This window comes from Lacerta agilis, chromosome 3, assembly GCF_009819535.1.
Source record: "Lacerta agilis isolate rLacAgi1 chromosome 3, rLacAgi1.pri, whole genome shotgun sequence".
Lineage (NCBI taxonomy): Eukaryota > Metazoa > Chordata > Lepidosauria > Squamata > Lacertidae > Lacerta > Lacerta agilis.
Window position 1 is genome coordinate 49,247,902 of NC_046314.1, and position 24,158 is coordinate 49,272,059.

General features: G+C 40.0%; 2 protein-coding genes across 2 annotated transcripts in view; both read left to right on the forward strand.

The window, feature by feature from the left end:
- The window catches only part of SLC16A10 (solute carrier family 16 member 10), a 39,484-nt gene extending 29,660 nt beyond the window's left edge, over positions 1 to 9,824 (forward strand). Inside the window, exons 4-6 of the mRNA XM_033143613.1 lie at positions 4,506 to 4,649; positions 8,288 to 8,516; positions 8,801 to 9,824. Coding sequence (XP_032999504.1) covers positions 4,506 to 4,649; positions 8,288 to 8,516; positions 8,801 to 9,036 — 609 coding nt within the window. The 3' untranslated portion in view covers positions 9,037 to 9,824. The remainder of the gene's footprint in view (positions 1 to 4,505; positions 4,650 to 8,287; positions 8,517 to 8,800) is intronic.
- A 5,757-nt stretch (positions 9,825 to 15,581) lies between these two features.
- Positions 15,582 to 22,723, forward strand: MFSD4B (major facilitator superfamily domain containing 4B). Its single transcript, XM_033143615.1, has 4 exons — positions 15,582 to 15,985; positions 17,648 to 17,816; positions 18,477 to 18,593; positions 21,257 to 22,723. The coding sequence occupies exons 1-4, from the start codon at positions 15,653 to 15,655 to the stop codon at positions 22,477 to 22,479; spliced, it is 1,842 nt and encodes a 613-aa protein (XP_032999506.1). The 5' UTR covers positions 15,582 to 15,652; the 3' UTR covers positions 22,480 to 22,723.
- Positions 22,724 to 24,158: the final 1,435 nt, after the last annotated feature.

Here is a 24,158-nt window from a genome sequence, read left to right on the forward strand (position 1 = left end):
AAACTCTGGCCCGTGTGCTTGGCAAACTAATTTACTTTGCTTGTGGGCATCTCAACAGAACATCCTCTTAAGGTAGAGGCAAACTTGTTTGGATATAGATTCTGATCCCAAACTGTTCAGGGTTTTAAAGGTCATGACCAGCACTTTAAACTGGGCCTGGAAACACACTGGCAATCAGTGCAACTGATACAATATTGGTATAATGGGTAGCATTCAATGCACTTGTTCCATTAACACAAGGATTTATATTTGTCCTGCTGACAGAATGAGTTATTAGTGCTACATTGAATGCAACCCAAGTGACTGATATTTTAGGAGGTGTGCAACACTGTCCAAGACCAGTTGTAGTCCTCTATCCAGAATAGTCTTTTTCCTTACCCACAACACTTGAATTTTAGCTGAATTAAGTTCCACCTTGTTCACCTTTATTCTGTCCAATCTAGCTACCAGCCACCAGTTCAGCACTTCAGAAACCTGCCTACAGGGCCAGCTCAATACATTTTGCTAAGCAAAGGAAAAGATGGTGCCCTCCCCAAGGCACATGCAGAAGCAGAGGTGGATTTAGGGGAGTGCAACCAACTTGATTGCACTAGGTGTGGAGCCTGTGGTGGTGTGTGCACCAAATTTTGGTGTCACACAGGGCATTATTGAAATTTGAGACCCCAAAGTTTGCCACTGGCAGAAGCCAATTTGACTGGTAGTTGAATCTTACTCCAATACTGGTAAGAGGACAATATCTTCCACCACAGATGAGGGCAGCAGGCTAGCACAAGGGGGTACACGGCCTCAGCATCTCCCCCCTGAGGCAGCTGTATCACTCAGCCTCATCATAGGGTTGGCCCTGCCTGTCTGGGATTAGCAGCTGGAAAAGAGAAATAAAGCTGTGTGTCATCTACATATTTATGATTCTTCAGTCTAAAGCGCTAGATTATTTCTCCCTGCGTTTTCATGTAGAAGTTAAACAGCATATGCGACATTGTAGAATCTTGAGACACCTGAAAGGCTAAGGGGTAGAACAGAAGTCTCTCAGCATGTTTAATTAAATGTAGTATTTATAACCACAGCAGTTTTATTTGTGGCTATTAGTACACAATTTTATTATACTCTTGAACTCCCCAGAAATATAAGCTATGAGTAGGGGCACGAAGAATATATTTTCCTTAAGTTAATGTACTTTGACAGTCTTGAGTTCAGCATTCAAAAGCAGCTAATTTTGAATGGAACAGAAATGGGGAAGTTGACATGTACCTGGTGTTTGATATTACAGTATATATATAAAATCCACCTTATTTTCTCATTAAATAGCATCATAAAGAACATTAGAAACTGCCTTATACGGAGTCAGTTCATCTGTCTTGCTATTGTTTACTCCAGGTATAGGGAATTTGTGGGCTTTCAGATGTTGGATTATAAATCCTATCATTCATTAGCCATGCTGGCAGGACCTGATGGGAATTGGGAGTCCAACAATATCTAGAGGGCCAGAGGTTTCTTATTTCTGGTCTACACTTTCTGGCAGTAGCTCATCAATTTCAGACAGAAAGTTTCCCCAGTAGTCCTCTATCCAGAATACTGAGAGCCAGTGTGGTGTAGTGGGGAACTGGGTTCGCGTCTCTGCTCCTCCAGATGCAGCTGCTGGGTGACCTTGGGCTAGTCACACTTCTTTGAAGTCTCTCAGCCTCACTCACCTCACAGAGTGTTTGTTGTGGGGGAGGAAGGGAAAGGAGAATGTTAGTCACTTTGAGACTCCTTCGGGTAGTGATAAAGCGGGATATCAAATCCAAATCCAAACTCTTCTAATAATGTTTATTTTTGTATACTTGTATAAATAATGTTTTGTTGTTGTTCAGCTGTGCCATATGGTCCATGGTAAATTCAGCAAAGCTCTGTTGTCCTCTATTTCCTACCATTGATAAGGGAACAGTATTAATTGTGTTAGTTTTCACTCTCTAGATGACTGAGCATATACTTCTAGAAGAGTAAATAAGTGGAGTTATAATTGCTGCAAATTATCACCAGTGGTGACTGGAAGTGAGAGACTGGCACACGCCAGCTAATAGTATAAAGTCAGTGGCATTTAAGACTGTTACCTTTATAAATGAATCATTTGCATGATAACAGTTAAATAATGTCTTTAGTGCTTTTCTTTGTGTACATTCCTGGCAGATGTTAACAGTAGTGGTAAATCACTGACTTTAGAAGTACTGTCAAAAACCATTGTACATACAAAACCACAATGATCCAACTTTGGGTAGTTAATAGAATATAACCAAGCTTCTCCCTGGCTCCTGTGTGTAGTCTTAAGTGGGTCTTAGCAATAGTAGTAGTAATAGTAGTAGTAGTACTGTAGTAGTGGTAGTAGTAGTAGTAGTAATAATAATAATAATACAGTGTTACCTCAGGTTACATACGCTTCAGGTTACATACTCCGCTAACCCAGGAATAACGCTTCAGGTTAAGAACTTAACTTCAGGATAAGAACAGAAATCTTGCTCTGGCAGCGCAGCAGCAGCAGGAGGCCCCATTAGCTGAAGTGGTGCTTCAGGTTAAGAATAGTTTCAGGTTAAGAACGGACCTCCAGAACGAATTAAGTTCTTAACCCGAGGTGTCACTGTAATAATAATACTGTAAAGTTATTTTCTTCTATTGGTTGTGGGGTGACACTGGTACAAGATTTATGATATGGGTGAAGTTAAGTCTTTTTGAAGTGCCACTTGCTTCCTTTTGGAATTTAAAAGCATATTCCAGGATCAGTTAGCCTTACTAGTACCCTTTCTTTGCTCTGGAGTGTGTGTACTAGGTAGGTAACAAACTGTCATTTTTCCTTGAGAGTTCCTCCAGATGTTGCTGAACTACAACTCCCATAATCTCTGGCTACTGACCATGCTTGTTGGGGCTGATGGAAATTGTAGTTCAACAACATCTGGAGGGTCAAAGGTTCTTCACATCTCATTTACTTAATCCTTCTTTCAAGGACTTTAGAGTGATATATATAGCTCTCCCCCTTATTCTTCCTTTCAACAATTCTGTGAGAAGCAATGAACAATTGGCTTGATAGCCAAAAAGAGATCTAGACACAGGATTGTAATCTAAGCCATAAATTCTTAAACTGTTTTAGTTTAGCATTCCTGAACACACTTTCTTAGAAAAAACTCCTACTATAAATAAATTGGGTGCACTTCCAAGTAGAGAAGTTTATTATCATTATGCAAAAGGGTGAAGGAAACAGCACATCTGAAGATAACTGAGGCTTGTCAGCACTGGCTATGTTTAAACTGCAGCTATGTGTTCTGTACCTTGCACCAGATAATTTCTTTTATAAATAGCAGTGTTGAAGGAAGACACTAATTCTTTGGAACTTTAATTCTCTAAAAAAGCCAGTTTTCCTTGTGGAAAAAAGAGGGTTCATTTAATGGGTTTAGTACCAAAAAGTGTATACCAGTAAATAAAAAGGTCTAAACAAGTAGTTTTTACACTTCTCTTCATTAGGAGTTGTGCTTTAGAATACCATTATAAAATAAAGTCTGTTCCAGAGTTCACAAACTTAGTAGAATCAGAAGATTTAGGCTTTTACATTCAGTTCTTTTTTATTTGTTTGTTTACAACTGACTAAGGAAATTGCATTTTTTACTTTAAAATCTAGTTCATATCAGTGCAATGCTTCTTCACCAATCTATAAATGGGTTTCAGAAATTGGTTTTGTGGGTGGGGTAATGAGAATGTGGTTGTATTGTTCTGTTGGCTTTAAATATACTCATCTGAACTCTTTCATAAGCTAATGGTCATACATTCTGTATTATCCTTCCATCTTTAATATGTTTTCCTTCAACAACATATCTTTATTTCTTAAACCATTTCTCATTGTGTGAAATAATCGTATCTAGTCACTTCTTCCCCCTTATTTTTTCCCTTGATAACACTTGGGATATTTTAGATCTTTATTTTCTACATATTTTTCTTTGTACACATTTATAGTTCTTCTAGTTCTTTGTCTTTGGGTGGGACCTGATTAATTCATACTCAGAGTAGACCCTTTGAAACTAACTTTCCCTGCAATGAATTTTTTATTGATTTTCCAGTATTTACCATGATAACACAGCCTAACAACAACTTTAAATTATCCAGTATTACAGTCTATGAGTCTTCATATGCCATCACATTGCCAACTATCAGCTCTGATAGTACTTATTGCCTGTAAACTGGCAGAACCCATATTTTGCCAGTTTATAGATAATGATCCACAGTTACATGTGGCTTGATGGAGGGCAGTCTAGAAATATAACAGCAGACCACAACTTCCTCTGTTTCCAGTTGTCTGTATTTGGACTTTCTGTTATGAGGGTTTTTGTTGTTGTTGTTGTGTAAATCTCTTTCAGAAGTAACCAATTGACCTTTCAGGCAACTTTAAAAATATGACTGACAGCATCATGAAGAAAAATCCATTTCATGATTAGGAAAGGTAGATTTTCTTGTTGAATTCATGCCATCTTTTTGTTTCTGAACAGTTGCACCATGTGAAGCAACGTATTGGTGAACATGTTCCAGATGAGACACTTCTGCTTTGCCTTGGCATTACTTCAGGAGTTGGTCGGTTGATCTTTGGCAGAATTGCAGACTATATTCCGGGTGCAAGAAAGGTTTATCTACAGGTACACCAAATACATAACAACCCTGATAAGATTAGAAATTGTAATTGTTTTTAGATTGCAGCTGATACAATGTACAATGAAATATTTATATTGTACTTTGTAATTTTGTTTTGTGATTTATTTTTATCTTATGTATTTTATATACAGTACTTCACCAGTTAGATATTTAAATTAAGTGGTTTATAAATATATATATTGGGATAAATCATATATTACAAGAAGATCAAGGCCACTATTGTGGCCCATTGATGGTAAGGTAAAGGACCCCAGATGGTTAAGTCCAGTCATCTGTCTCCATCACCACTGCCCTGTGTTAGAGAACGGTAATATGTTCATCATCAGCCATATATGTTAATTCCTGCAAACTGAAAGCAAATTTGACAGTGTGTTATCACACATGTATTTATTTTTAATACAACACAGTGTTCATCTAAATTCTAAGTCAGTTCACAATTACACAATTACATTAAAGCACAGGAAAACAATAAAATACAATAATCAGAATAAAAGCAGACCATAAAACCTAGAGTAAAACTAAAATATGGTACTGGGTGAAACAAACACACACACACACACACACACACAAATATATGCTTGCCCAGTGCCTTAACACTTAATTCTCAGGGTGCTTTTTTATAACCTATGTGTAGGAAGCAACCAAAGGAGAAGCAGAAGTTTCTGCCAAGCACAGCAGTGGCAAGAAGTCATGGTGCTGATGCCCAGTAGGCCTCTTCTCCAAACCACTGGAATCGCTGAGGGGAATAGTGCTGAGAAATTTAAGTAGCTGTAGCCTATTGAAATAGCCTTCCCCACAACTGCTATCATCTGACCATTGGCCATTTTGTCGAAACTAATGGGAATAATGGGAGTTAACTAATGGCGATTACCCTATAGATACCAAAGTGATTGTGGTCTGGCAGCAGTTATCCTAGGGGTTGTATATGCACAGCTTGATCATAAACTCAGCATCAATTAGTCCTGCCGTAGTGATGACAAGAGAAGGGTGTGGTTCCACAGATTTTTAGTGATTGCATAGAATATTTCTATTTTATTTAAAGAAAACTTTTTACTATAGCTGAAAATTGATTTCCTTGGACTGGTTCAGATATTCACTAGTTTGAGGATCCAGTCTGACGTTACTCTGATTATGTATGAAAGGGTGATGGGTATGTTTAATAAATAACTATGCCACATACAGTGACTTTTCAATATGTACATGTTATATCTCTAGTTTCAGTGATATCCCTGAAGCAAAGCTTAGCAAAAAACCTGAGAATCCTGGCACTAGAATGTCAAGTGAGAGAATACTGTGATATTCCCCAGAATATGCATTATTATTTTTAGTAGTAGTAATAGTAATTTATTTATACTCTGCCTTCTTCCCTGATGCCAAACCATTCAAACCATAAAGCATTTTCTTTGGCAGGGTTTTTACAATGAATCCTTGCAGTGTTGAGGTTTACTCTCAAAACTTCCTCTGTGTGGAAATGGTAGTAATGCATGGCTGGCTGAGTAATGAAGTGAGGCAATCATAGTTTCCTTACAAAATAATATTGTGAACAATATTCATCCAATTATGACCTTGTAAAAATGTGCTCTGGCTCAGTGTAAAATCAAAAAGCACAACTATTATTTTTTTTTACATGATTATGGTTCTTCAAGGAACCACACGTGATGAATCATATTGCTATCTGCTTGCAATCTTGACAATTAAACATTTTTCGAACATGGTTATAATTGGCTCAAAACAAATGGGCATCACTTAATGGGTGCTAAATGTGTGACATGGACCCATGTAGTAAGGACCAACCAGCTATGATCCACTGCAGGGCATGCTGAGGTCTGCCTTTGTGAAAAATCTTATCAGACAGGAAGCCTGTTGGATCAGAGGGAGACTAACAGGATGGAACAATAGCTTCTCTTGAAGTTCACCTCCCACAGAGAACTTAAATCAAAATGCAAAGAAGGATATCTTTATGTTCAAGACTCAGCGGGGCTACTTGCTGGAGATGGTATCCAAGCAAATCCTTTTGTTCTGTCTATCAGGGTCTGAGTAAATATTTCCTCACCTGTGTGATTAGGAAGGGGTGCATATGAGTGATTCACAGGACTTTGCAGATATCAGGAAGGGAAGCTAACTACATTCTTCTTTGATGTTTCAATGTTAGGAAATGACAAGTCTGAGCAGAGAGAGATTAACTCCATAGTGATTGACTCTGCTTAATAGAAATATAGAAATTCAATATCTTAGCACAACACATAATTTTGAATCTGGTCTTTTAAGCATATATTTGAGAGAAGGTAATATTAAACCTCCGAGCCTAGGGCTTGCCAATCAGAAGGTCAGCGGTTCGAATCCCCATGATGGGGTGAGCTCCTGTTGCTCAGTCCCTGCTCCTGCCAACCTAGCAGTTTGAAAGGATGTCAAATTGCAAGTAGATAAATAGGTACCGCTCTGGTGGGAAGGTAAATGGCATTTCCGTGCGCTGCTCTGGTTCGCCAGAAGCGGCTTAGTCATGCTCCCTCAGCCAATAAAGCGAGATGAGTACCACAACCCCAGAGTCATCCATGACTGGACCTAACAGTCAGGGGTCCCTTTACCTTTACCTTTTTACTATTAAAACACATTGAATTGGCCAGTAAGTTGTTAGTGATTTAAAAATTGCACAAGAAACTTTTCACCATACTTGGCCTGACAGATACCAAGCTTGCAATATTATACCATGGATTGAATGTTGAAATTGGTCTGGCATGTGTGACTTCAGTGTGATGATGATGATAATGATAATCCTTCCATGCTTTGTGAATGCTGTTACAGTAAACATGCACTGTATCCAGTCCCCAGCAGAGTGAAGTAAGTTCTAGAGAGGATTGCCTTGATACAGGGTTGTTGTTATGCTCAGTTTCACTGTTGTTTTTTCCCCTTATAAGACTTATTTAAAAACATTTGCTCTAGTACTCGAGATGAGAAGTACACAACTGGCAAAAAATAATAATAATTCTCCTCACTCCAAAAGTTTATAAAGTGGCAGGTCACTGCTGCAGATGAGAGGTGTTTCCTTGTTGCTCATTGCTACTTTTTCTGGTTTATTCGTAAATAATTACATGGACATTGCCACACTTGTGGTAATGTGAAACACAATAAAAATATTTATGACATAACAAAATTAAACTTTTAACTAGGTGGTGTACATGTTGGGAAGAGTCTCAGAAAATGTTCAGTAGGTGCCCATGGCATGCAAATAGCCTCTCTAAATAGTGGGAAAATGCAATATCCTTGCAATTATTTTGTTCTAAGAAATTATTTCTTTAAAATATTTTTTGTATCACCTTCAAATGCAAAATCATTATCCAAGTTAGTTTACAAAATGAAATGAAAACTATTACATAAAACAATTATTATAAATTATAGAAATTACAATTAACTCAAAAGAGCATTCCAAATGAAAATGAAAATGAATGGAAAATAAATGGAAGTGCTCCCTTTATTGCAAGGTTTCAAAAACCTTCCCCTGAATAAATGCAGTTTTAATTGCTTAACCAAAACAAAATCTGGAATGGCTTCGTAATATTTAGTACCCTGAAACCTGCCCCTTTATTCTGATTTTACAATTACACTTTCCTTTACCAATGTGTAGGTGATTTCATTTTTCTTCATTGGCCTGATGTCTATGATGATTCCATTATGCGACTCCTTTGGAAGTCTCATTGCTGTCTGCCTCTTCATGGGTCTTTTTGATGGCTGCTTCATTAGCATTATGGCACCAATTGCCTTTGAACTAGTTGGTGCACAGTATGTTTCTCAGGCAATTGGATTCCTCTTGGGCTTCATGTCTGTTCCAATGATAGTTGGTCCACCTGTTGCAGGTAGGCATATTTTTTTGTTTCTAATCGGTGTAGGAAGCATGTGAAAGTAGTAATTGCTTCCAAAGTGTAGAATTGTGTGTTTTTGTTTTGCTTTGTTTGTATAATTGTGTAACTTTCTGAAGAGATTTCAGATCAGTACTATTTTTTCCATTAACAATGTTGCTTCTATTGACTACTGTATACCATATTGAAGTTGAGGGCTGCTATATTAAACAACATGGCATGCTGTATTCAGGTCTGTTACTTTGTCACAGAATACTGAATACCATTTTCTTTTTCCTCAGGAATACTTAAAGATCACCTAGGTACTTACGATGTAGCATTCTACCTAGCAGGAGTTCCCCCAATGATCGGAGGAGCTGTATTGTGTTTCATCCCATGGGTGCATGAAAAGAAGAAACCCAAAGAACAAGCTAGTCCTATGGATGGGAAAACTATGGAGAAAATGCTGGAAATCAAAAGCACCTCAGTGCCAGACTCATATGAAAAACCCAGAAAAGAATCAGAGTCCGTTATTTAATGGTTGATATTTTTCCTAACAGATTGAATTTATTTTTATAAGAACTAGGTTAGCTTTCTGTTTATGAATTGAATGTACCGTATGATTGTACTTCAAAAGCCAACCCACAATGAGAGCTATCAAAGTAGTAATGGTTAAAACAAAATGGTTTAAATGCCTTTCACCCATTTTTATATGGTCTCAAAACACACTTCCACGTACTACATGGAGCTTTTTGTCATCAGAATACATGCTAGTGAGGGCATGTGTCTGGAGAATTTAAAACAAACACATATGACTGCATTTCAATAACTCAAGAAATGTCCCCCTTCTACTAACTAATCCTTTCAGAATGCATCCAGCAACTTCATGATTCACCTAATGGTGGAATGGCATGCATCTGGAATTATTAGTAACATCCCAATGTTCTCAAAGCTACTATTTTTAATCTTTAAAAAGATCTGTGGGGTTTGCAATGTGGATTCACAGCTTTTTAGATCCTCTTAAAAACAAATTCTATGCAGATTTTGGCATGCTACGACCACTGATTTCAATGGGTTTAAGAATGCCTAATGCTGTGTAAGATTGCAGCTTTAGCTTTTAATCCCCAGGAAACCATTGCAGTAAACTATGAAAATGTATTTTCATAATGCAATAGTGACAATTTAACTTTTGCTTAACTCTGCAGTGGAACCCTTCTTGCATTTCTTCATTTATTTGCTTCGTGTATTTTAAAGGTGGGTGGCATCGTGGTAACCTTATAACTCTTTATTTCTTAAATAATTTAAATTAAACTGCTGAGTTAATGATAAGCTAATTATTCGTGTGTATGTGAAAAACACGGTTCTTACATCATCTTTCTTAATAGGTTACTAGTAATTATAAAATCGCATTTACTGAATGAAATCCAATGGGTTCTGCTCTGCTGTTGGAAGCCATCCATCAGTAGAATAGGTAGGGGGTCAATTTATTTTATTTATTTATTAAATTTGTATACTGCCCTATACCCATAAATTTCAGGGCAGTTCACAACATAAAATTACAATATAAAAAACACAAAATACATGATAAAAATATAAACAGAAACAAACCAATAATCCTTCCACAACACATTTACAATCATACCTCGGGTTGCGAACGTGATAAGTGCGGGATGCATGTTCGCAACCTGAAGTGCTGTGTCTGCGCACGTGCGTGACGCGATTTCGCGCTTCTGCGCATGACATCATTTTGTGCTTCTGTGGATGCGCTGAAACCCGGAAGTAACCCTTTCCGGTACTTCTGGGTTCGACACGGTCCACAACCCGAAAATTCGCAACCCGCAGTGTTTGTAACCCGAGGTATGACTATAAAAAAGTATTGGATGTCATTCAGCCAAAGGCCTGGTTGAAGAGGAATGTTTTCACCTGGTACCTAAAGGTATATAATGAAGGTGCCAGCTGAACCTCCTTGGGGAGAGCATTCCACAAACGGGGAGAGCCAGTGTGGTGTAGTGGTTAAGAGTGGTAGACTCGTAATCTGGAGAACCGGGTTCGCGTCTCCACTGCTCCATATGCAGCTGCTGGGTGACCTTGGGCTAGTCACACTTCTTTGAAGTCTCTCAGTCCCCCTCACCTCACAGAGTGTTTGTTGTGGGGGAGGAAGGGAAAAGAGAATGTTAGCTGCTTTGAGACTCCTTCAGGTAGTGATAAAGCAGGATATCAAATCCAAACTCTTCTTCTTCTCTTTTTCTATATGGCAATTCCTTCTTTGTAATTCAGCACCCAACAATCTTCTCTTGGGGTATCCTCCAGAGCAGATCTGGCCAGGATGCAAGGGGAAGAAAAATTGCCAGATTTGGGTGAGGGGATTCAGGGGTAGTTGCCAAAAAACCCTACCTCACATTTGATAGGTACATTTCATTAGTGCAGTGACACCCATTGGATTCCATCCTATATTATATAGTGTAGTGAGGCAACCCTGTTTTCCATCAGATTTGTGTATTTTCATTATTTAACCCAAAGTGTTAGTAATACTGCTTGTGATTTCTTTTGATGGATCAGTTCAAATCATGGGGCATACTTAAGATTACACTAACATTCTGGTTTCAGTTACAGGTAGGTAGCCATGTTGGTCTGCCATAGTCAAAACAAAATAAAAAATAGTGAAAACAAAATAAAAAATAAAAAAAATTCCTTCCAGTAGCACCTTAGAGACCAACTAAGTTTGTTCTTGGTATGAGCTCATACCAAGAACAAACTTAGTTGGTCTCTAAGGTGCTACTGGAAGGAAATTTTTTTTTAATTTTTATTATTATTCTGGTTTCAGTCCTGCTATGCACCTGAGTCCTTCTGTTGCAGTATCAAGAGATATAGAAAGCAACATAGCCCATATATGGAGGCAAGACTCTGCTTCTCTTATGTACTTAACAGCAGGTATGAGAAGAAAGTAATTAAATCAAGATGGATGGGGAGACCCTTTACTCCAAGTTTGAAACCACAAGCTGTACCTTTCTGAACGTCCCAAAAGCCTTTGACACCTTGCATTTGCCTTCTGTGGTGCTTTCTTTCAAAATATACACCCCAGTGGGGGTAGAAACACCAGCCTTTGGATCCGAAACAGAGCTTCAGTCTCTAGTTGCATGGTCTCTAAAAGACTTTCTGCCAAAATAATTTCATTCTCTTTCTAGCTCCTTAAAGATCAGGGCTAAGAATCAGTGTTCCTTGCTTATTATGGAACAACTATGGAGTAGGAAACTGCCCTCAACTACTTCTTCCAAGGAGACTTCAAGATTGGATTAGATTCGCAGTGTCCATGTGAGGTCTTGGGAGGACCTAAGAGGCTTGTAGAAGGGGTATGTGTATTCTCAGAGGTGGTGTTCTTGATAAAGTGCCTTCATATTGCTTGATCATGTTAAAAACTTGCTAAGACTTAACAAGATGTTGCTGCTACTTCTCAGATACTGAGATATGTACATGAGGAAGGAATTTCTCTCTTGAGACAATCTCTCTTCCAGAAGCAGCAAGAAGGGGGAAGGGAGAACAAGGGGGCAATAGCATAATATTGTGCACATTAAGTGGGGGGCGGGGCGCGCACGCTTCCATACTAGGCACTGAGTGTGGAATTGCACACTTTATAGAGCATCTGCATGTTGTCATCAAATCGTTATGATCCTGTTTTCCTGAAGTGGATCTATCGTTTCTCAAATCACAAAACAACTCTTCTTTCATTTCCAAGAAGTGTGGTTTTGACACTTGTAGTTGCATATTGGATGGGTAAATACGTTGCCAGACAGCAAACCTTCCCTATTACCTGTCTATTTGGGAACAGTTTGTCTGAAAGCCCACTGATGTTCCTTAGCCCTCATGATTTGAAAGAAGAAACCTTTGTAAGTCTCAGGAAGCATGCTGGGAGTTGAGAAGTATGTACAAAACTGTATACCAGAGATTCCCCCCTGCTCCTTCTAATGTCAGTGTGCCTTCCTCGACTATGCAAAGTACAAATAGAAGAAGTGGGATTTTTGTGGAGGACAAATGCTCAAAATAAAGTACTGTAGCAAGACGAATGAACTAGCTTATTCCAGTGTGTCTAGATCTGCACCATTATATAGAGATTTACAGCATCTCTAGGTCAACGCACAAAGATTATTTAAATAGACTGTAACAAAACAAATTTGTTTTGACTAAAAACACATTTTATTCTACAAATAGTATGCAGTGTTTTACCACTGTTATCTAATACAATATCTGTATGTATAACAGAATGCACGACAATGTTTTAAAATCTATTGTCAATCTGTCAATTTATCACATGTACCGGTATATGTTTAAAGTGATTGATACCAGATGAGCCGTTTATTCATTTTAAAAGAAACAGAAAAAAAGAAACCCCAAATCCTTGTAAAGGAACAAGCAACAGTATCTTTTAAAAGTTTAATCTGTACTTGTTCTGTCTCATCTTTACAATATTAACCAAAGTTTTTCTAAAAACACAGATTTTATTAAATGATTCTCAAGCGTTGTTTTTAACATGACTAAGGCAGGGACTATTAATGTTAGAAACTGGATAGTTGTGAAATAGGATTGTTGCAATGTAACCAACTTGTTCATGCACTTCAGACGCCCCTCCATTGCCCCTCTGGTCTGCTCTACACAATTTTAATGTACAATGCAAAATCTGAAAGTGTGATCATGGAAGTAGAGTGGCACATGGCACATCCACAATAAATGCACACTTTTCTGTTTGGTGCAGATAATATTACAGTATTCATAAATGGAACCAAACTCCTTTTGGCCCCATTACTGCTGGTGGAGGGGTGGGAGTCATAGCCTCTGAAGTTTTCATTACTGCTGTGCAACCCATGTGAATGTAAAAAAAAGTTCACCTTTTACTATGTGAACAAAGCTTTCTATCTGAAAAAATACTAAGTTTTTTTTTGCAACATGTTAATTCCATGAAAAAGAAGCATTTTTTGAACTAGCATGCTGTTATTTATTCTACAACACACACACACACGGAAGTGGCTTATCTATGCAAACCCTACACACATTTACTTGGGTGTATCAAATTGGACACAATGGGACATGCTTCTCACTAGCAGGCAGAAAAAGGCCCACCTCACTTCTAATTTACTGTGCTACATCTTCTAAAAGATTCATTTTAATGTGCTGGTGTTGCACTCTGCAATAATTAGCTCTTGGATCCCTTCTTTGATTTAAAATGTATACTGTGTGACATGAAAAAGTGTGCAGAATTCTATAAACTGTTTATAATTGTGCCTTGCTATATCTCAAGAATGCAGCACTACAGTGGTTGAAAATAAAGACGTCATAAATAGTCATGGTACAGAATGTACATCCTGTGTAACTAAATGGATACAAGGGAGCATTTGTTACTTGTACTTGTTTACAAGATAAGGACAGTACCAAGAAAGTAAGAGCATCAGTAACTACGTCTTTTGACATTTTACCTTATCAGTGGAATGAAATAAACTGACTTGCAAAGTATCCAGTCACATCGATTCTTCACATATTTGTAGTTCTACCTCCTCCACTTATACAATAAACAGTTTTCAAGGAAACCTTTTTAGTTATCACCCTATCTGAAAACATTTATAAAAATTTTCAACTTGAAAAAAAACTGCTTATGTCCAAAGTATCAACTTTATCTCACTTGTTTTCTTAATAGCTTTAGCCCCATGTATCTGAGTCTTTCCCCTCTTAGCTGTGCTTCTCTGTGCATGTGCCATGCTTAAGGAGTGTGGTGACAGCAAAGGTTTAATAACCCTGTCTCAAATATTAAAAACCCATTGCCAACTATTTAGTTGTATTATATATTTTGTTGCCTCCTTGAAAAAAATAGGGTGGTGAATTTTCTGCCTTGTCAAAATGCAAAAGGGCATCTATACCCAGATAGTTGATCGGCAGAGGTCACAGTAGGCAGGGTGGAAATTCAAACTACTGTACTCAGCCCCACCTCTAGCAAGGTACTATATGAACAGGGTTCTCCTAATACAGGTAGGTAGTCGTGTTGGTCTGCCATAGTCAAAAATAAAAATAAATAAATAAATAAATAAACTTCCAGTAGCACCAACTAAGTTTGTTCTTGGTATGAGGGTTCTCCTAAGCCACTCTCCACCCCAGCCCCACAGCTATTGAGAAAGTGTATATACTGGCCTACAGAAATGATAAAATAAAAATACAGCAGATAAATAAAACAGTACATTTAAAGACCCAGAATACAATAAATACATTGTTGCCATCATTTAAAATAGCAAGTCACTTCTTGAACAGGGTATTCCAGAGGGTTGGGGCTACGACAGAAAAGGCCTGCTTCAGAGTTTTTGTATAAGGGGAACTTGCAGTGGCAAGACATTTTCTTTCTAACTACTTAAAGATAACCCCCATACACGACATTTCCCCCACACAGTAAGATTAGAGTTTTAAAAAGCATCAAGTCCTGTTTGAGTGGATGGTCACGTCGTTACCCAGCCACAACCATAAGAAATGTTTGGCTTTCTCAATTGCTTTCTCCCCTTCTTTATTTCTTTTTTAATTTCAAGTTAACATACCCGTACAAGGAATTACCAATTTCTTTCTATGGCGAAAGGCAGCTTTCACTCCCGTCCCTGTAAAAAGGAGCGGGGGTGGGTGCGGGGAGGCGGAGGACCCCAAAATGCACAAGAAATCAAGTTTCCCGGCAACGGAATTGTCCCTTCAGTCTTTTCCCATCTCTGTCCCTTCAACATGTTCGTTCCCTTGGCAGCACTTCGGCAACAGCCGTCAAGCCCTGATCTACAAAATACAGTAACGAGCAAACGGCAGGTAACCGTTTCACCTGGCGGGAAACTGTTTCACCTGGCGAGAAACCGCTTCCATAAAGCAGGCAACCTAACTGGAAATCGTTCTGGCGTAGCTCGAAAAGCACATTTGAACGTTAGCCAATGCGAGCACTTGAACGGCCTTCGCGGAAATAAACAGAAATGAGCGGGCATACAGTTGCGGCTGGCCTACTTTCCGGGGCATTCTGGGAGTTGTAGTTTTAACAGAGAGGAGGTGCCTCCTTGCCCTCCGGTCTTCGCCGCGCAACATGCGGAAGCCACGTGTGCGTCGCGGGGTCACGTGGCCCGGCGCTGCCGTAGCGGCTCCTGGCTGTAGTGATGGCGGGCGCTGCCGAGAGGAAGAAGCAGGTTCGCTTCGCTCGTCTGGAGGAGGAGGATGAAGGCGGCGGCGGAGGAAACCGCCACGAGGCAGAGAGTGAGTTGATGGGGGCGGCGGCGGCGGCAGAGCCACTCGGGGGCTCTGCTGCGCGGCTCGCCCTTCAGCCGCTGGTCGTGGTGGCCGAGGGCGGCAGCGGCGGCGGCCGAAGAAGCCGGGTTGGAGGCGGCGGCGGCGACAGCGCGGCAAAGCGGGAAGCGGCTGTGGCGGCGGCTCCGCGGCGGGCGCTGAAGTGGTGCACTTCGGCGGCTCTCTGCGCTGCTTTCCTGGGCCTGGTAAGCGCGCGGGCGGGGTGTTGGGGCGCGCGCGCACGTTTGTGTTAAAGTTTCCAAGGTTTCTTCTCTCCCTCTCCCTTCCTCCCCACCCAGTGGTTGTCCATGCGAGGCGCCCTCGTAATTCCCTCGCAATGCTGCCGAAGGCCCTCAGTCCACGGAGGAGCCGAAGCAACTTCAGGACGGGACTCTGTACGTTCCGGTCCTTTACACGCGTAGAAATGCGGCGTCACCACCAGTAGAGCGAGCGAGCGAGCAAGCTGAAGGACTTTTCCAAGAAACAAACAGACGCCTTATCTTTAATTGAATTATTATTATTATTAATTGAATTAGTGCACTGTTTTCCTCAAGTACTTGAAATATAGAGCGTTAGCGTGGCCTTCCCAGGGATGTGCGACTAGAGTTCTCATCCACTGCAGCCAAGCGAAGATTTGCAGGTGGTTGTGGCCCAAAACACCTGGAAGGCTCTAGGATGCCGAAGGATAATAGGGTGAATGAGGCACCCCTGTGTAGTGCAGCTGTGGTCCCAAAATAGAAGCCCTCTGTTAGGATTTAGATCCTGCCTTTTGCCAGGATGGCCTCAAGATAACTTGCAATATATATTTTTAACCATATAAATTAAATAGCTCAGACCAGCAGCAGGAGCAGAAAAATCCAGGTAAAAAGGAGAAGTATATTTGTAGGGTCAAAGGATGAAGATCCTGTTGCCTATTACACGAAACCACATAGTGGTTTCTGAGGATTTTGAGTCAGGTGTCGCCAATGCATATGCTGCTGCTGCTGATGATGATGATGGGGTTATATGTCTAGCATGTAGTTTCTTTCTTAAAGTTACATCATTTTGGTTAGAGCGGCTCCTCTTGCACTGAAATAATCTGTGCTCTGGTAATCACAAAGTACTTTCTGCTTTTGACGATTATCTGGAAACCACAGTTAGTTCACAATATAACTGTTTGGGATGGTTTCATGAGCATTTAATTGATCTTGAAACTGCTTTTGATCTTATTCCTAAAAAAATTTAATGGGAGAGTAAATATTTGTATTCTGTAGATAAGATACTTATTTAAAAATTTGAATTACAAGTAATAATCTCCCATTATCCCACTGATTTCAGTTGCCTGGAAACGATGCCTTATGAGGAACGGCTGAGGGAGCTGGGTATGTTTAACCTGGAGAAGAGAAGGTTAAGGGGTGATATGATAGCCATGTTCAAATATATATAAGGATGTCATATAGAGGAGGGGGAAAGGTTGTTTTCTGTTGCTCCAGAGAAGCGGACATGGAGCAATGGATTCAAAACTACAAGAAAGAAGATTCCACCTAAACATTAGGAAGAACTTCCTGACAGTAAGAGCTGTTCGACAGTGGAATTTGCTGCCAAGGAGTGTGGTGGAGTCTCCTTTGGAGGTCTTTAAGCAGAGGCTTGACAGCCATCTGTCAGGAATGCTTTGATGGTGTTTCCTGCTTGGCAGGGGGTTGGACTGGATGGTCCTTGTGATCTCTTCCAACTCTATGATTCTGTGCTCTTACTTCTGGATAAGTGTGTTTAGGATTGCAAGGAGTGGTTGTCACCTACTGACTTATTTTTATTTTTTTATGCCAAGTTTATTAAAAACAGAAAATATGTTTGATTTGCACTTCACATTGATATTTATTTATTTCCAGGGTATGGCCATTGCTATCCTAGGGCCCACATTTGAAGACCTGGCCGCAAATGTGAACAAAAATGTCAGTCAAATTTCTTACATTTTTGTGGGCCGTTCGTCGGGGTACTTTGGTGGTTCCCTGATTGGTGGTATACTTTTTGATTGCATGAATGCCCAACTTCTATTGGGTAAGTACACAGGGAATAACACTGATTTTTATATCATTGTCCTGATTAACGAAAGTTGGATGGGCAATTGCATAGTCAAAAATGTAAGGGCACAAATACGCATGTCACAAGGCTGTGCATGCAGTCCAACCTTAGGGGGAAATGGAGTGGATTAAGTTTCTCTCGCTCCCACAGTCCATTCCCCAGGCTGTTTGATACTTTCTTTGCACCGTTGAAGCAAGTCATTCAGTTTTTTAAAAATGGCTTGACTCTTCAGCAGTGAGAATTCAATGGGATTCAGCTTTATGGGTACCTTCCTTGCATGTTAATAACTTTTTTTAGATTTCTGCTTCAATATGCAATCTTAACCTTTTGGAGTCTTAAGACTTCAGTCCTATTCCCACTTACCTGGGAGAAACACGCACTGAGTAGACAAGTATATGTCTAAGGAGACATGTTTAAGATTATACTGCATGCATGCTTTTGATGTCTGAATGTAAAACTAGCATACAGGGTATTTTGTGTGACTAATGTCTTACGTTTATTACTTAAATCTAATTTAAACATTTTCCTGGAATTAAAAAATTCCAGAATAAACTTAGATTTGAAATTAAGTATTATAAATTGTAGCTTTTAAAAGTGCAATATGAAATGGTGTGTTTAATTATTTCTCCCTTATAGGATTTTCTATGATGGGTACAGCTCTGGGACTTTATGTAATCCCCTGGTGCAATAAAGCACTTCTGTTAACATTCATGATGTCTGTCATTGGGTTTGCAATGGGAGTCCTTGATACAGGTAATAAAACCACAACACTTGTTTCGTGATATTCATCCTGTTTGGAATGATTCAGTTAGGATTATGTTGAATCTATTAATTTTAAAATGGCTTACAATATTTAAGTCAAAAATATCAATATAAAGAAATATAGTACAGTATATAAAAAGCTGTTACAGTAAAAAGGTAAACAGCAGTTAACAGAGCACTCAGCAAAGCTTAAAAAGCCGGGAAAACCAACTAATGCTGATGCTAAGCCGGCTTCTTTGTGAAGAGCATATTATAACTGGAGCATGACACCTGAAAATCCCCCGTCTCACAGTTGCTGCCTTCTGGTGGTGGCAATCAGAGAAGGCCATTGGTAGACGATCTTAAAGCAATGGGAGGTTGATACGGCAGAAGGTGCCTTTGATAATCTTCAGGGTTGATTGATTGTGTGAGATTCTGGATAAAAGAGGTGTTAGGGATCAGAAGGGCAAAAGTTTTTTGGGAGAGCAGCGCAATCAAGTCAACTGTTGAGATGGTCTTGAACTGAAGCAGAAATAGCAGGAAAGTGAAGAGAGACGCTCACTTTGAAGAAAACTACTGCTTTATTGGTCATGGAAGGGTTAAGAGATACCATATGGGGGAAGATGGTGTGTGCACAGTGTTGAAGAAGCTATGGGAATATTGTCAAATAGGAAGAAGGTGAGCCAAGGATTTTGATCTGAAATGATTATTGAGAAGGATCAAGGAGTGATAAAGGGAAGCAGAATGGAGTAGTAATGGTGAACAGTATCATACAGAAGTATGGATTTTGGAGGTTGAAAAACAGTGAGATGGGTGTGGTTGTGGTCAGGCACTGGGATTAGCAGGGAGAAGGTCAATGCTAATGCAGCCACAGGAAAGAGGTGAGCACCAGAAGGAGACCACTGAAGGAGAGGGCAGCAGCAGTGTCAATGCTGGTGGTAGAGAGTCAGATTTTGGCGAGTGTAAGTTGCTGGAGGGTTTAAGAGAAGAAAGGATTGTGAAAGATAAATGATTTCTCAATGAGGGAGCAGCAGTTCCAGAGGAAGCATGAAAATAGGAGTGGGGAGCAGTGAATAGGAGACGGCAAGTGAATGCCACAATGCTGGAGAAAGCCACTAGAGCTCCAGAGCCAAGAAAAGGTTCTGAAGGAGAAATGGAAAACGATATTGGTAGAGTAATGAGGGTCATAAAATGCATCGCTGGCAGGTAATCTTGTTGTCTTCAATGATGGGTTGTTTCTATGGTGTAATGCTGGTAAGAGGGTCAAGCAGTTGTGATACCTTGCCTAGTAATGTATCTGCATCTTTCTGTTGCAAACATAGTGCTTTCCTTTGAAAAAGAAGTTTAGACCTCAGTAGCACTTGGAGCCAAGGAAGAAAGAAGACTGTCAAGACAACAGTGTTGTTTTTTATGCTGGCAGGCCTATGAACTTGTTAAAAAAATTCTTAAGGCAGTCATTTTAATGATTGATTTGAATGTTTTTTATTATGTTTTTATTTTGCTGTTTTATATTGCCTGGTATTTTATGAGAGTATGGGATATAAATCCTTATCAGTAAGCAAACCTTTGACCTTTGAAGTGTCATTGTCAAGCTAGAGGAAACTTTCTGTGTTTATGTGAATAGAGGCCGTTGAACACCACCTGCTATTTATTCATAATATTATCAAAACAGTGTTTTCAGCAGGAACCGTTTGATAACAATTACAGAATTTTATGGAAATTTTCACTTAGTTATTGAAATAATTGTGAAGCTTTATACTTGACATTGAATATGCTCTGTTAAATTGACCTCATTCTGCATACTGGTGAGCAGATGGATTCCATTTAATTAAGATACTAAACATATTATTGCAAATAGTGCTTGTCACTTGAGAGAACCTGGGTTCTGCCTGTTGAGAATTTTGAAGGAACTCCTTGCTGTCTTACCTCTTATGCTCTTCTCCCCTGTGCTTAATCAATTGGGGGAGGAGTTCATTCACCAGCTGGCATGACCTGCATACAGCTGCCAGTTGTTGTCCCCCTGAACCTCCCCCTCACCTGTGCTCACTGAGTGAAAGTATAATGTAGGGCTTTGCATGTGTGATTGGGGAACCAGGGTTATCCTAGTTGTCCTAATCATTTGTTCAGGCCCTATGTGTTTACAGTTGAATGTGCACAGGGCCCATCAGCAGGGTGGGATTCAGTAGGTACAAGCTTAACTCTTCACACGCTGAATATGGATTGGGAATGTGAGAAGAGGGCTTTCAGTAAGACTTGTGGGAATGGAGGAGCTGCTAGTTGTATCTGCTTTTCATCACTTCTTCCCCCCTCAATTCCTGAGTAGGGGGGCTCCTTGTGGCTCTTCAGATGCTGCTGGGTTCTAGTTCTCGACTTCTCTGAATATTGCCCCTAATGACTGTGGCTGATGGGGATTAAAGTCAAGCAGCAACTGGAGGGCAACTGGAGGTTCCCACCCTGGGAAGGTACACTGGGAATTGAAAACAGGCTAACTAGCCACAGCTCCCCCTTTTCTTTGGTTTGACTGTAATCCCTTCTAGTTTCCTGTGCCTGTTGATGAGGGAGCCTTCAGAGTTCTTAGCAGGTGGAGTGAGGTTGCTCTTGAGTGATGATGTGTAGTTCCAAGAAACCAGTCTGAATATGGAAACTATACCCTATATATTTTCTTTACCTCACAGGTGGCAATGTTCTTGCCTTGGACACATGGGGAGCAGAAGCCGGTCCGCATATGCAGGCCTTACACTTCAGTTTTGCTCTGGGTGCTTTTGTGGCTCCCATCCTGGCCAAGATGGCACTAGGTGGCTCCACTATTGATTCTCCAGTTCTGTTGGGTGGTCATGTTGACAACCAGTCTGTCGTGAATTCTCTTCCTGCTGCTACACCAGTCCTGAAGCTGCATTTAAGCTTGAACTTTATGTGGTCTTATGTTGTTATAGGCAGTTATCTTTTGCTTGTTGCATTGTTTTTCCTTGTTTTGTGTTTGAAGAGCAGTCCTGTCCGCGACAGGACAAAGTTTTCCACACAGAAATACCAGATTGCTAAATACCACCGTGCCGTCATATGTCTCCTCTCTGTGTTCTTTTTCTGGTATGTAGGGGCAGAGGTCACTTATGGTTCTTACATTTTTACCTATGCAAAAACCTTCGCTGCCATGAAGGAACGGGAAGCAGCTGGGTTGAATTCCCTCTTTTGGGGATCGTTTGCAGCTTGCAGGGGACTGGCAATCTGTTTTGCTGTTTGCGCTTACCCTGGAACTATGATCCTTCTGAGTGTCATAGGCTCCACTCTGTCATGCCTATTCCTGGCACTGTTCAGTACATACCCAATCTCTCTCTGGCTTGGCACTGCAGTGTATGGAGCGTCCATGGCGACTATCTTCCCTAGCGGCATTTCCTGGATTGAGCAGTATACAACCATCCAAGGGAAATCTGCAGCATTATTTGTAATGGGTGCAGCTCTGGGGGAAATGTGTATTCCTGCAGTGGTTGGCTTCCTTCAAGGACACTTTCCTGCTATCCCTGTGCTCATGTATTCTGCGTTGGGAGCAGCAGCCATGACATCAGTGCTGTTCCCTGTGATGTATAAATTAGCTACATCACCCTGTGATGCTAAACTGAAGGATGCTGGAGATGGTGAGCTTCAGGAAGCCTTATTGTCCCATTCTCACCTTGAGGATAATGATGATGATGACGACGATGGCAGAGAATGGAATGAAGTAGACTTTGAAGTAATTGAGATGAATGACACTATGAAGAACTCTGTCATAGAAACATCCAAGAAGATCGAAGGGGAATTGACACCTGCCACCTCTGGTCACCCTTCTTCAAGAAACATTTTTAATTCTTCTCCTCGGCTTACTGTCGGCTCCCCAAAACAAAAGAATTCTAGTAAGAATGACTAAGCCTCTCTTGCTTTAAGAACAAGAGGTTCACCAGACACTTATTAAAGTGGTGAGAAGCTTGGTTAAATCCCAGTTAAAGTTGGTTTTTGGTATAACTGTATTTGCAGGTACCAAAAAGGGATGATGTGCTGGAGCCATTTATGTGAGCATGATGGTAGTAGAAAAAGCAAACAAAAGCCAGGTTTTCATAAATCCATATTCTAGTGTTTCTTTAGGCAGATGCTGAGCTTACATCTGGGAAGCATAGTAAAATAATCACAACTGTCTTGATTCATATCTGATTTCTATACTGAACATTGTAAGCAAGCTTTGACCAAAGGAGGTTGCATTTCATTTGAACCAGTGTGATACTTAACAAAGTACCTTGTGAGGGCACCAGGGGTAGTCCTCATTTTGTAAATAGTTATCGCTTGTGTTCTAAAGTTGTTGATGCCAAGATTTACTCTAATATATTTTTTAAAAAGGGGGGAAAAGTTGTTTTGCAGCTTTTGAATAGCTGTATCTGAATTATTTTTGAAAAGCAAAAGTATCACATTATGAAAATATTTAATTCTTTAGTACTCAATGTTCTTGGTACAGGCAATTTTTAATTTGTGTGGAGGTTATGTTCCGGACTCCCATGCACATCAATGGAGCATGCATAAGCCTGTTCTGCTCCTGCCCCACCCTTTTTCATGACATCTTTGAGGTTTGGGGGCTACTTTAGTTTCAGGGCCATGTGGGTGATAGTGCGTCGTTCAGATAATCCTAAATTGATCGTTGCCTGTACTTTCTCTGGGAGCAAGCTAAAACCTAGGCACATCTGTTTCCCTTTTAAGTATGAGCAGAGCTGTCAACCTTCTTTTTTTTGCATTGGGAAACAGCCATAGCTGTCAACTTTCCCTTTTTTTGCAATGGGAAACGGTGCTGGAATAAGGGAATTTCCCGCAAAAAAGGGAAAGTTGATAGCTATGAGTATGAGTAAGCCCTATCCACCCTATTTCCACCAACAGAACTTACAGGTCATATCATTTTATTTTATTTTACTGAAAAGCACATGACAACAGCGATTTCCTAGGTTACTGTAGAAGGGAAATGCTGTAATCTATAATGGCACTTCATCCAGATCCTTACCCTCAATAATGCCACTTGGTAGAGGTGTTCTTTCTAGAACATGCAGAATGTGGTTTAAAGAACACAACACTGCAAGCACTACTAGAAAAGCACAGGTGTGCTTTCTTCCCCCACTCCAATCCAGGCATAAGTTCTCAACTTATTAATTAGTGTACAGACTGTCCATACATAAGAAATGCTCTTTTGTAACTGCTGTATAATTGGAATGGCATTATTTGACTTTACAATTAAATGGCAAGATTCTGTGGTATGTGGTTTGTTTATGGTGAAACAGAGGAATTGTGGACTTGAACTTGGGAAAGCTAGCATTTTGGGTGTAGACAACGAAGCTACCTCAATGGGATGGTTTTTAATATTAAAAGCTGGATAAGTTAAGATGTTGGTCTTTAAAAAACTAAGCATTAATATGCAATAAATTGCGGATTAGACTGAATTTGTACACTGTTTCACAATTAGAAATATTACAAATGTAAAAGCCAGAGTTAATTGTGTTTCCATTAACTGAATCTCATTAGTAAATTTCTTAACAGTTTGAACTGCCTGAAGTGTGTATATCCAGCTTATAG